General features: G+C 44.8%; 1 protein-coding gene across 18 annotated transcripts in view; it reads left to right on the top strand.

Annotated features, from left to right (window-relative positions):
* LOC111080318 overlaps nt 1-12,864 on the top strand; it is an 87,651-nt gene that overhangs the window by 63,406 nt on the left and 11,381 nt on the right. For 14 of the 18 annotated variants that reach the window (XM_022375872.2, XM_022375871.2, XM_022375873.2 and 11 more), the window contains 6 exons: nt 1,417-1,531; nt 3,268-3,419; nt 7,594-7,784; nt 10,988-11,158; nt 12,126-12,320; nt 12,382-12,490. In XM_022375872.2, the coding sequence (XP_022231564.2) occupies nt 1,417-1,531; nt 3,268-3,419; nt 7,594-7,784; nt 10,988-11,158; nt 12,126-12,320; nt 12,382-12,490 (933 nt within the window). The remainder of the gene's footprint in view (nt 1-1,416; nt 1,532-3,267; nt 3,420-7,593; nt 7,785-10,987; nt 11,159-12,125; nt 12,321-12,381; nt 12,491-12,864) is intronic. The other 4 variants (XM_022375874.2, XM_022375864.2, XM_022375870.2 and 1 more) reach the window with 1 other exon arrangement.

Raw genomic sequence — 12,864 nt, 5'->3', positions numbered from 1 at the left:
ATAACAATTTGCTCAAGCTTCTTTGGAGTCTTATAGCCAGCGAACCGCAAAAAGGGAGCAAACGTGTTGACAACCCATGCATATGCCACACCATGCCACAAGGGAACGGGCACAGGAACGGAACGGAACGGAACGCAATGCAAAGGATAAGGATAAGGCAGCGCAATATAAATAAAATTTGTCTATTGCCAGAGCCAGAAATAATCCCCAACCTCATACCCATACCCAATGCGAATCCCCGAGATACAAGTAAAAGTACCAGACAGAGAAATATAATAAAATATATGTATGTATGTATGTACGTGTATGTGCATTTATATGGTAAATCGCATGTGTCATGCGATGGCAGCATTAAGATGTAAAAATCCGTTTAAATTGTAACAAATGCAGAAGGAGAGATGTCTCAAGGGACGAAGATATAGATGGTAGATGTCGTAGGTGAGCCAGCCAGCCAGCCAGAGGTAACGCATAAAATACTGCCATGGGGCATGGCATGCCACACCACACACATACAATATATCTGTCTATCGAACTTTGCCTTAAGAAAATGTTGTCGCTGCTGCTGGGTACTGGGAGCTGCTGCACCAACAATGATAAGCGACACAAGCAATGTTGCAACTGCAACTTGAATGCATGTCGTCAACAGGAAGAAGACAGCTCAGCTCTCTGCTGCTGATGGGGGGGGGCAGGTGGGGAGGCGTATGTGGAAAGTGAGACAGGTCGAAGCCTGGCGGAGAATAAACCAACATCCATGGGTAAAATAAATGTTGTAGAACACTCGCACACACACACACACATGAGAGACGAGTCCTGCAGACAAAGTAGAAAATGCTAACGAACGCAGAGCACAAGAAAGAGAGAGGGCGACGAGTAGTCAAGTTTGTGGGTGTGTGTGTGTGTGTGTGTGTGTGTGTGTGGGGTGGCAGAGAAAAAGAGATGGAGATGACGAAGGGATAACGTGGCGTATGAACAATGCAAAAAACCACAATGCTCTTGTTGTTATTGTTTTATAGAAAGAAGCAGCAGCAGTAGCAGTGGCAGCAGCTGAAGACATTCCGCTTATCGTTTGTTATATAAAAGATGTCAGTGGTGCGCATACAGCAGCTGCAGCAGCTGCAGCAGCCACACAATTGTCAGACATTGATTCCCGTTGCCTGCCGAACCCCCCACCTTGATTGCAGTAGCATTAGAAACTGTCCAAACCACCCCACCCCCACAATACCCACCAACTTCTCCGCAGGTGCTCTATTGTCTAAGCGTATCCTCAACCACATAGAACAGAGAACAGAACACAGAGACAAAAACTAACAATACCTGCAACATCTACTCAAACACGTATTGTATTGGTAGTTGTAGCTATAGCTATAGCTATAGATATGTGTTGAGCATCCACTAATGCTGTCTATCCAATTGCAGGCATTATCAAAGGAGACGAAATAATGGTCATCAATGGGGCAATTGTATCCGATCTAGATATGATGTACTTGGAGAGCGTCCTGCAGGAGGAACAATCGCTCAGCATGATGATGCGGTAAGTTATGCCCGAGCCCTTGTTTATGCTCTGTTTAGCATCTGTTTCGTTCGACCTCAATGGATACACGAGAGTATCCATGAAATACAATATACTGTAGCACAGGGCTATCTATAGAATAGCAGGAAGAATGGGATGCCTTCCTTCCATTGTTTAAGTTTCAGTTATACGGATTAATTAACTATTTTAGTCGCTTGTCCTCTGGCCTCCTGCCATGTCTGTCAATTAGCGCTCGGCATTCGCTGGATGATGGGACAGCGATGGGGCCCATCGGACAGGGTGTGGGCTGGGCCGTGAAAGAGAGCGTAATGTAATATCCCGGTCATTGTTCCCCATTGTATTAATATGAGTTTGCTCTCGGCTGTGGCCTTTTTGATGGCCAATCAGGTTGAATGTTCTCTGGGGGAAAACGGGAACGACCCTGCCCTGCTGATTTCATTTCAATTATATTTATGCAAAATATAAAAAGAGTACGACCCATACGGATTACCCAGCATTAAAAAAAATTTCAAAATTAAAAATATCCCATATATTCCTACTGATGGTGATGGTGATGTTAATTAAAACACATCCTTTTCCTTTCCATCTACACATATATTGTATATTGTGTGTGTGTGTGTGTGTGTGTGTCTTTTCCTCTGGTCACAGAGGACTACTGAAACCGCTCTGCCCCAGACCACATCAAGTTTTTTGGGGTGTGGGGAGGGGTAAAGCCACACCCAAAATGTCAACAATCGACAAGCTTTGCCAATTTTTGATGATGTTACAGCCAAAGAAGTTCCCATCACATCCCATACCTCTCCCTGCCTCCCACCGAAACATAAAATTGAAACTAAACCAAAAGCAAAAATTGTTTCGCAACAATTGGGAAAAAAAAAAAAACAAAGTTGAAAAAAAAAAAGTACAAATTGTTGAGGAAGAGCAAAAGAGGAGGATAAAAAGGAGGGGCAACGATGTTTAAACCCAAAAAATGTTCCATGTACATTCTCGAACCATTTTTGGTTTTATAGTTTTTCAGCAAAGTCAACAACAAGTTCAAGCCGCAGCTGGAAAACTGTGAAAACGAGGAAAATGGGGGGTTGAGGCAAACCCAAACACGTTGCCGGGCCACGTTCTCTCTGGTTCGTGGGGCACTTTGTTCCGTTTCGTTGACCAGCACGGGTCTCCGTCTCCCCGTTGCCCAACGCCATCCCCATCCCCACCACTCCTGCTCCTGTTCCAGCTCCAGCTCCAGCTACATACACTACAGCTCTCTTGCCAGGCATCACCTTTTGGCCCCAGCCGAACGGCATTTTGATAGCCTAATTAGCTTCTCTTTATGGAAAACGAAAACAGAAAGCTTTTGTGCTAAGCGTTTGTGGAACCGAATGCTGCCCCCTCCCCACCAGCTCCAACTGCTCCGCCTCCCAGTCACCAGTCACCAGTCTCCAGCCTCAGCCTCAGCTTCAGCTCCTTCTCCTCCATTTTCCATTCAAATTATGCACGTTGCGAGCATTTTCCGCATCTTTTGCTAATTTTGCGCACTGACACAGAAAAAGGTCACGTCGCGACGTCGGCCAATACCCACCAATCCCCAAAAGCCGCAAACCCTCAATCCGGAGTCCGAATTCAGGTGTTTCTATACGTTTCGGTTGTTTGATTTCGAGGGTTAAAAAACGGAAATTATGCAAATACAACAAACAAAACCAAAATCAAAAGTCCCTTCTTTAATATTCTTTCTTCTTGTTTCCCTTTAGGTCTTCCCGCACAGAACCGCCAGATCTAGTGGGGATCATGCGTGTGACGGATGATATGATTGATTCGCTGGTGTGTCCACCGCCGCCGACAGATCCGCCCGTGATGAGCGAGGAGATGATAACTGGACTGATTGTTCCGGCGCCCGGTTGGAGTAAGTATACAAACAGAGAGAGGTGGAGAGAGCATTAATCCTGTGGGGGGGATATTTGGCCATTTTAAAACATTTAAATGGAAACGGGAAAACGGGGAAAAAATGTTGAAAAAAAAAAGAAGAGAAAAAACAAAAACCGCAACGCAACATTCATCAGCTCGGTTGGCTACAACAAAAGCATACTAATCACGGCTATGGTTACGGTTCCATGTCCGTGTCCGCATCTGCGTCCGTGTCTGGGGTCGCGGTGTGCCATGAGCCTTGACGTAAGGTGCATGCTTCACGTCTCTCTCTCTCTCTGCCTCTACCTCTCTCATTCTCTGGCTATGTGTGTGTGTGTGTGAATGTGCAACGGAAACGAAAAAGCGCATTTCCGGGCGCGCATGCGAATTTGTAAAGTTCATTAAAGTAATTTATATTTTTTTTAACGTTTAATGCTGCCTTCAGACAACAAGCAAATGAGCGAGAGAGAGACAGAGAGGGAGTGAGTGCAAGTGTGTGAAAGAGAGGGCTGGGCGCATGAGTGGGCGAGAGGAGTAGTAGTGGAGCAGTAGTACCAACAACAATTACATCAATAAGTAAACCGGTTGAGAGACAGGGACAGAGAAAGTGAATGGGTTGCTGAAGAGGGGCGAGAGGTTGCTGTAGGATGTGGGTGGCATGTCGTTTCGCAACAACAAAACTACATAATTACAGGATTACAAACTGTAGCCACACACACACACACACACACACACACACACAGATACATACCCACTGCACTCAAAAAGCCGAAGTGGCTAAGAACACAAAACAATTAAAAACCAACAAACGCAGCGGCAACAGCAACAGCAGCGGTAGCGGTAGCGAAACTACAAAAAAAAATGCGATCAGAATAACAGAATAGAAGTGTGTGATACCGTAGCATATTTAAGGGAGAAAGGGAGATATAAACTACGTATATAACTAACGATTTTTATTAAATTTATAATGAACACATGAACCTTGAACCTATGAGACGACAGACCTTTTGAGCTTTGGCTACAATTGGTCCTATTTCGAGCTCAAATGCATAGAAACTGTAGCAACTGTAGGATATATATATATGCAGCTGATTGTATACTTTATCGATACGATAATATTTTTAATGGGTTCTCTCTCGAAGATGTTTTTTTTGTATGCCTTAAAATGGTGATACCATATGAAAGGGTACGAATATATGTACAGAAAAAACAGTAAAAAAAAAAAACCAGCAATAACGAGAAAAACCACAACAACGAGTACGAGACCAACAACAATCACAACAGCAACGAGTACGAGTGCGAGACCAACAACAACAACAGTAAACACAGGAAGAACAGGCGTGTGTGTTGTGTACTAAAAATGAAACTTTTGTTATTGCGGCAAACAATTAAAAGGCACAGAACGAAACACTAGAAAAAAAGAATTAAAATAAAACAAAATAATGCAACAACAAACACACAAAATTGTAGCAGAAATTAAACGACTCTCTATGCATACACATATGTATATTTACATATATTCGCAGAAACACATATGATGTGTGTGTGTGTGTGTGCGTATTAATATTTATTCCTTCTTTTTTTTTGACACACATATGGAAAAAGTGGGTGATGAGACGAGGAGGAGTAGGAGGAGCAATAACAGAGAGAACAGAGACAGTTTAAAGGGGAACATAAAAAGGAACAATCAAACAGTGGGGCAGTGGGGAAATTTGGCAGAGAACTGATTACAGAGAGCCGTTTTCCTCTCCCAGTACTTCAATTTTGCAACGAAATTGTTGATTGATTCCACTGCCACTCGTGCAATCAGAATCCGGGCCCAATCTGATGAGCGCTGCAGGGCTAAAATAATAGGGAGAGTGTTGCCTGCCTCTTCAATGCGATTCAATACGATTTTCCATTTTAATTTTCCAACCAAATAATTTTAAAATCGTATATTTTCTACTATTTAATAATTGAGGATTTTAATTTCATGCAGTCTGAAATCTGTCCCCTTTACAAAGAGTAATAAATGAGAATAACTAAATTCAGATTTTCCTGAATAAAATGACAATTTTCAAGCATAGTTTTGAAACTAAAAATAGAGAAAAAAAAATAAAATAAAAAAATAAAAAAAAATTATTAAACCCTGAAGAGATTTTCTGTTTCTGTTTGCATCAATCCATGTTATTGAATTACCAACATGGCGAACTGTCCCTCTTCTACTCTCCGTTACACCTCTCTCTTCCAGTCAAAAATTTAATTATTGTTTTCAGCCAGAAATCCCTGTAGCAATTAATAATATTGAATAGCCCAAAACAATAAAACTTTCAAGCTTTCAAGCTCGTAAAAATAGAGTCAAATATCCCACAAAAGTTGGTAACCATTCGGCGGGGGATCATTAACCCCAAAAGAAACTATGCAAGAGACGACGACTTCGTGCCAAGTTGTTTATGTAGTCTATGTAGTATGCTTCACTCCACGGGTCAGGGGGTTAAAAGAGTTCCCAAACTTGAGCTCTCCCCAAGCGTATCTCCTGCCATAAACAAGCAACGGTCCTAGTTCTAGTCCTCGTACTTTATTTAAAGCCACTAAAACTGAAAAAGTTATTTGCCATCGACAAATTCAGCTTGGCACGTCTAGAAGTTATTAGCCCTAGCTCAAGGAACAGGACGAGAACGAGGACCAGGAGTACGACCACGACCCATGCTACGTGCAATTTGGCAAAAGGAGACCGCAAACTGAAATTTATAAGACGGCAATTTCCAATACTCGTATCCTAGTGCTCGCTCGAACACGTGTGTGGTGTGGTGTGGTGTCAAATTTGTAAGGAAAATGTTCATAAAATTTACTTCTACCGAAAATTTGCATGCACGAAAGGCAAAGACAAGACAAGACACCAGCACCAGGACGAAAATGAGAATGAGACACCAAGACAACAAGGCGGGTGTTCAAGGACATGGACATGGCTTTTAAATGCTTCCTGGCTGCTGGCTAAAACTACTTCCAACTACATGGAGCAAACACACAAGAATATACTCACTACTATATATAGGGAATAGTACATACATATATTTATATGTATATATATATAGGACTTGGCCCCATACGAGTACCAGTATGTATGGGCCATAAATTTTTTTCGGTTAAAAACGTCTCTGGTTCCCCATTTCCCCGCTCTTTCCCTTTCTCACTATGTGAGTGTGGACGTTGTGGCAAACACATTGCAGCAATAATCATTACAGCTTGTTGTTTTTGTTGTTGTTGTTGTTGTTGTTTCTGTTGCTGCTTGCTTTTGCTGTGGTTGTTGCTTCTGGCTGGTTTTTGTCGTTATTACTTTTGGCTTTGAGCCGGTCCCATGGTAAGGGAATGGCAATGGCATGGAGTTGGCAGGGGGGCGTAGAGACGGAAGCAGGACGCGTGCCATTTTCGCCAGTACATATTAAAATTCCTTCGTGCGCTTTTTACTGCACAAACATGGAATTTAAAATTAACAACAGCAACAACTAACCGAACGGAAATCAAGAAAACAACAAAAAAAAAACATGCCATAGGTTTGGCATTGCGACTTGAATAATACCTACTAAATGGGGGAATTCTATTGAGAATTCACGTACTGTGTGTACAATGAAAGAGAATAGTGATAGAAGCGAACAAACATTGTAAATGGGAGTTTCCATGGGGTCTATTGTAGCCCTAGGATTAACAGGATGCAAGGGCCCAAAGTACAAGTACTAGATGACTAGATTATGTACTTTATGGGGCAGGAAACGAGTTCGACTAGTGAGTAGTAATATTCCGAGTAATATTCTCAATGCGATCTGCCCAGAGCAGAAAGAGCAGACATTTAAAATCAAAAGAAAATAATCTCTCAGTCTCTGTAGCTCTGTCGAAAGAACAAACACAATATACCTTCTGTTCTACGAACACTCTGCTGGGTATAAAAATATATGTATGTATGTTTGTGTACATTTTAATCGATACAAAAGCCAAGACCAGTGGCAGTGGCTAGGGTAAGGGGGGGATTGGGCACACAACTAATTATGGGCTGCGGAAAACTAATAATAACAAAAAAGGGGTAATGATAAAAATAGTACGAGTAAAGCAAAAATAATAATAATAATAATAATGATAATGATACTTAATACTTAATCGGCGCATTTCGTTGTTATCCTTTGGCTTTTGTTTCGCAGATGGCAATGGCAAGGATCTGTATTCGCCGGAGGCGGAGAGCTCGCCGGCGCCCTCCTTCGTGGACCCCCAAATGATGGCCGCCCAAATGGCGGCGGGTGGCGGTGTCGTCGTTGGCGGACTGGGCGTGGCCAAGCCCACGTCGCGTACGAGCAGCTTTGAGATTGAGAATCTGCTGAAGACCGCGGAGCAAGTAAGTAGCGGGGAGAGGGGGAAGAAAAAAAGGGGGGAAAGCAAAAGGAGCCCCCAAAGAAAAATATGGATAAAGGAGAAAACGCAAACACAATTCTCTCAATACCCACCCTGCGCCCCGCACCACAGTAGAGTCCACTTTTGGCACCCCCCGCACCCCTCATTGTCCCCACCACCACGCACTCCTCTTCAGTCGTACTTGCAGCAGTATCCCACAGGAACTTGCCACTTGGAAGGCAAATCAAATTGCTTTGAACTCGCAAAGCGGAAACGGAAACTATTAAAACGAGCGCCAAACATGACGAAGGCAAAGGGATACCAAAGGGATTGGGAACGGGAATGGAAAGTGGGAATGTGGAGGTGGTGAATGGGGAATGGGAAATGGTGGTTTGGCGGTTTGGCGGTTGTTCCTCCACTCCCCAATGAGCACTTGTGATTGAAATGTGCACAAATTGAAATTTGCACAAAAAGATAGAGATGTACTCTGCGTGTACTCGAAGAATAAAAGAGGGAAGACAAGGGAAGGCCAAGGGAGGGCCACAGATACCAGAGTTGGCCCCCAAGGCAAAAAGAGCCACAGAGAGAAAGAAAAGACCAAGTGCAGCCAAGGCGTGTGTGTGTGTGTGTATTTGTTTTGTGGTGTGTCGTCTCGACACATCTCAAGATGTCATGGCAAATTTGGCCTATTGGGTCGGTCGCCCACTGCCGCTGCAGCAGCAGCAGCAGCAGCAGTCAAGAGGCTCGAGCCCTGGACGAACAATAAACGTCACAAATAGAAATGTGCCTGGCATAAAAATATCAAGGATATTCCACTATATATATAGTATATATACAACTGAACAACACAACGAATATGTCCAGTGGGTCGGCGGCTAGACGGGAGGGCGGGGGACAAGGGACGGCAGATAGAACAACAAGCAAAGATGCCACAGAATGCACTTTGTTTTCTGGATATGCTTTCCCCAAGTGTGCTCGAAACTGGCAGAAACCCACTTCATTTAATGATACTTGAACACTGTGACACACAAACACACTGAGCGGAGAGGGAGAGGGAGAGGCACCGGCAGAGGGAGGGGGATAGTAGGGGGTGGCGTGTTATATAAGGAATCCTTTTAATTCAAGTTGACATTTCACACAGAGAAGAGCAAAGAGTGAGATAGAGAGAGAGAGAGAGAGAGGCGGCAGAAGCAGAGGGCCAGACTGAAATTCAAGACATTTTCAAATTTTTCATCTTTGGGCCAGGCCAACGGCAACAACAGCAGCAGCAGCAGCAGCAGCTGCATCTGCCACAGATGTTGCCACTGCCACACCGTTGGTGTCCTACCACCTGAGTCCATAAGCTTTCACCTGGAGGCCAGGCCGTAGACCAGCCTTCCACTCCCCCGTATACCCCTGGGGGTGTGTCGTCGTTGTCGTCGTCGTCTGTGTTGGCTTTTGGGTCGGCGTCGCTTATGCAAATCAGCATCGCAGCGCAAAAATGCAGAACAATAAAACAGTTAAAAGTAGACAAGAACAAGCTGCAGAACTGCAACACAGCGGGAAAGGCAGAGGGAGAGACGCAGAGAGGAGGCAACAGAGTGGGGCGGCAGGCAGCGGCAGAGAGCAGAAGTAATAATACACAAAGTGCAACTGCATAAAAGTGAAATGTCTCCACAATGCGAGGCCAAACAATGACAACTGCAATTCCCCAGCAAAAGAAAGAGAAAGATGGGCTTGGGCATGGAGAAAGACAGGGAGAGAGATTACTTGGGGGCGGTATCCTAGTGATGGCAGCGTGACAAACGGATTTCGCACGCTGTCACGGCTGCTGCTGCCCTCGAAGATAAACTGCATAGAGGATAGGGCCATAAATAGTTGAATGGATGCCATTTGCCCCCAGTAATCCAAGTAATTTTCAACAATTCTTAGACACTTCTTCAGCTCGTCTCCTTCTCTCTCACTCACTCTCACTCCTGTGTACTCTGTGTCCTCTGTGTCCTCTGTGTCTCCAATTGTTGACTCAAGTTCAAGACCTTTTTTCGGTTAGAATTCTGTTTGTTTAGGCATTTACAATGCAAATTCATTTTGGCTGGCACTCCTGGCTGCCATTGCCATTGCTGGGCTCAGTCAATTTATCAGGAATGCTCCATTTAACACTTTTTCTGTGTGCCACAAAAGTGTGTGCCACAAGTAGGGGCACACGATGAAGAAGAGCTAAACAAATATGAGAAAAAGTCAAGAGATACAGAAGAGAACGTAAGACCGAACGACCGAAAGGAATGGCTTAAGTAGAAGATGCTGAAGGCTCTGAACCAAGAAGAAGGATGCTGTTGCCAGCTTCTACATCTACTACAGCTACATCTACAGCTACAGCTACAGCTACATCTACATCTTTATGCAAAAGCAGGACTGGGGGGAAGGGAAGCAAGCGGTGCAGCACCTCTCCCATGAGAGATGGTGTACTATGTGTATGTGTGCCACACCCACTGTATGTCAACCGTCAAGCGTCAACTGTCAGTGCCAAATGTGCTTGTAACCGCAACAGCAGAGAGCACAGCACAGAACAGCGCAGCAAGGGAAAGAGAGACAGGGAGAGAGAGAGAGAGGAGTGAGAGAGTGGCCACAAAACACTTTAGCCGCAACACACACCAAAGGCTGCAAGAACAGAAAGGGATAGGTGGGTGGGGGAGTCTACACTGCAGCACAGAACAGAGAACAGAGAACAGAACAGAACACAGACGACTTGGACAAGGACGTGACAGTCATTTAGAACCGCAGATGTCTCAGAGTTAGAGTCTCCTTGAAAGTGGCACCCTCTACATGAACGAACCACGAACCAAACACCCTGCCCCCTGCCCCCTGCCCCGTGAGCCACTGCTGGTATTATACTCGTATAAAAAACTATCGCCTGTCTATCTGTATCTTCTGTCATTTTGCTAACTTCATTTTCCTTTTTATTGCCATTTATTTGGTGTCTCCTTTTTCATGCGTTCGCATCTCTTTTTCGTTTCTTTTTTCCGTGTCCTTTTTCGTGTGTGTTTCTTTGTGTGTTTGTGGGTTTGCTCCTTTTCGTTTCACGAACAAACAACAAACAACAACAACAACTCTCTACTCATCATGCAACAATTAAACACTACAAAAAACACACCACACAACACAACAACAACAACAACTATAACAACAACAACAACATGAACCTGACAACATGAACCCCAACATGTTAAGGTTACCGGATTTTGTCGTTCACCCCAGGAAACTCGCAAATCGAGCCCCACAGGCTCTGTCACCTCATCGGTGTCGACAACGGCATTGACCCCATCACGGCAGCTAACCGATGCGGAGAAGCTACGCAAAGTCGTCATGGAGCTGGTGGACACGGAGCGCACCTATGTGAAGGTAAGTCCCCCCCACTCCACACACCCCTCTTTAATCTCTTTAACAGTCTGCCAGCCCGGGAATCAACCAAATCCTGGCCATCGACCACACTACTGTTGTCGGTGGTAGCTCTCAGTCTCAGCCTCAGTCGCTGTCCCAGTCGTCGGGTATTCAATAGGAGTCTAAAGTCTGAAGGCCAAAAGGCGGATGGCGGATGCTGGGTTGGGCTGGGAAGGGAAGGGGGCGAAACAAAAGTCCGCTTGCAATTAAAAATTCAAATTTTAATCCTTTAACTGTGTCCCGGACTTTGTTTCCCCTGATTCGGAGGAGGCTCCACGCCCACGCCAACTGTTTGCTTTAAGCCACCGTCGAAGCCAGAGTCCTGGGCCCAGGAAGCATACAAATAATTATTATAATTTAGAAATTATGTAAAGCGCCGCTGCGGCAACGGCAACGGGCGATGGGCGATGGCTCCGGGTCCTGGATCCTGGATCCTGGATCCTGGCTCTTATCTGCGAAACATAGACTGCGTGGTCCGCGTGGCCCACTGGCTGTGCTGTGGCTGCGGCTGCTCCGCATTCGTTGCCTGCTGCCCGGAAGTATTGTTCCAAATGAAAGCGCGCGCCTGTGGCGATGCTACAGTATTTCTGCCCTGCCCGGACCAGTCTCTTTTTTTTTTGTTTTGTTTTTTGTTTCATGTTTTGTGCCAGTTTGCAAAACTAAAAAGTTTCCTCCGCCAAACCGAGCAGAACCGCTGGCCAACTCCGATGGGAATTGTTGTGGCCGCCTGTAGGACTCGGTCGAAGACTCAGACTCCAGCGCAGACAGTGGTCGTTGATTTTTAAATTTAATTTATGCATTTTTGTTTGTCCCTCCAAAAATATTTGCCCCGCCCGCGCCTCTTCCGCTCGTACTATTTGTATAATTTGTGTAATTTGCAATTTATTGAACGAGAAGACTAATCCACAATCCACAATCTTGAACACAGCACTTGAACAATCTGCTGGAGCACTATCTGGAGCCCATGAAGCGGGAGACATTCCTCTCGAATGCCGAGATCAATGCGCTGTTCGGCAACATACACGAGATCGTCACATTCCAGCGACAGTTTCTACAGAATCTCGAGGAGTCCCTGGACCTAGAGCCGGAATTCAATAAGTTTGAGCACTGCGGACAGTTCAGGGTGAGTACTGGCGACAGTCATACGATATGTAGATCCTATCTCTGAGTATTTCCCCCTACAGAATGTGCTCTTTGCGATTGGTTCGGCCTTCCTGTACTATGTGAATCACTTTAAGCTCTATTCCTCGTTCTGTGCGAGTCACAGCAAGGCGCAGAAGGTCCTGCATCCGAGTGAGTATTTCCCCAGACAAATGGGCCTTCAATTTACATGCGAGTATACGTACATTATATCAGTGTAAGAAATGCCAAGATATGGGGGCGCAAATTAACACTCTCCACTGTCTTATATGCTGGCGAAACGCACTGTAGTTGTCGTTCTATGTATTCCAACTATTGCAATCAGCGTCAAGCGTCAAAGTCTATTTGAGTTGAAGTTGAGGCAAGAAACTCTCGGAAAAGTCAAACAAGAGAACCAAGCAGAACCCGGCAACAATTGGCAAACTATTCGCTTCAGTTGTGTGGCATGCCACGGCGGGGCGTTTCACTTTAAAATGATTTGCAAGTTAAATGAATAATTACAACCACAAATGGCAGCCAACAAAAGT

The sequence above is a fragment of the Drosophila obscura genome, unplaced genomic scaffold (assembly GCF_018151105.1).
Source record: "Drosophila obscura isolate BZ-5 IFL unplaced genomic scaffold, ASM1815110v1 contig_30, whole genome shotgun sequence".
Classification (NCBI taxonomy): Eukaryota; Metazoa; Arthropoda; class Insecta; order Diptera; family Drosophilidae; genus Drosophila; species Drosophila obscura.
The sequence above is the reverse complement of the archived record's forward strand: the minus strand, read 5'-3'. Positions and strand labels throughout refer to the sequence as shown.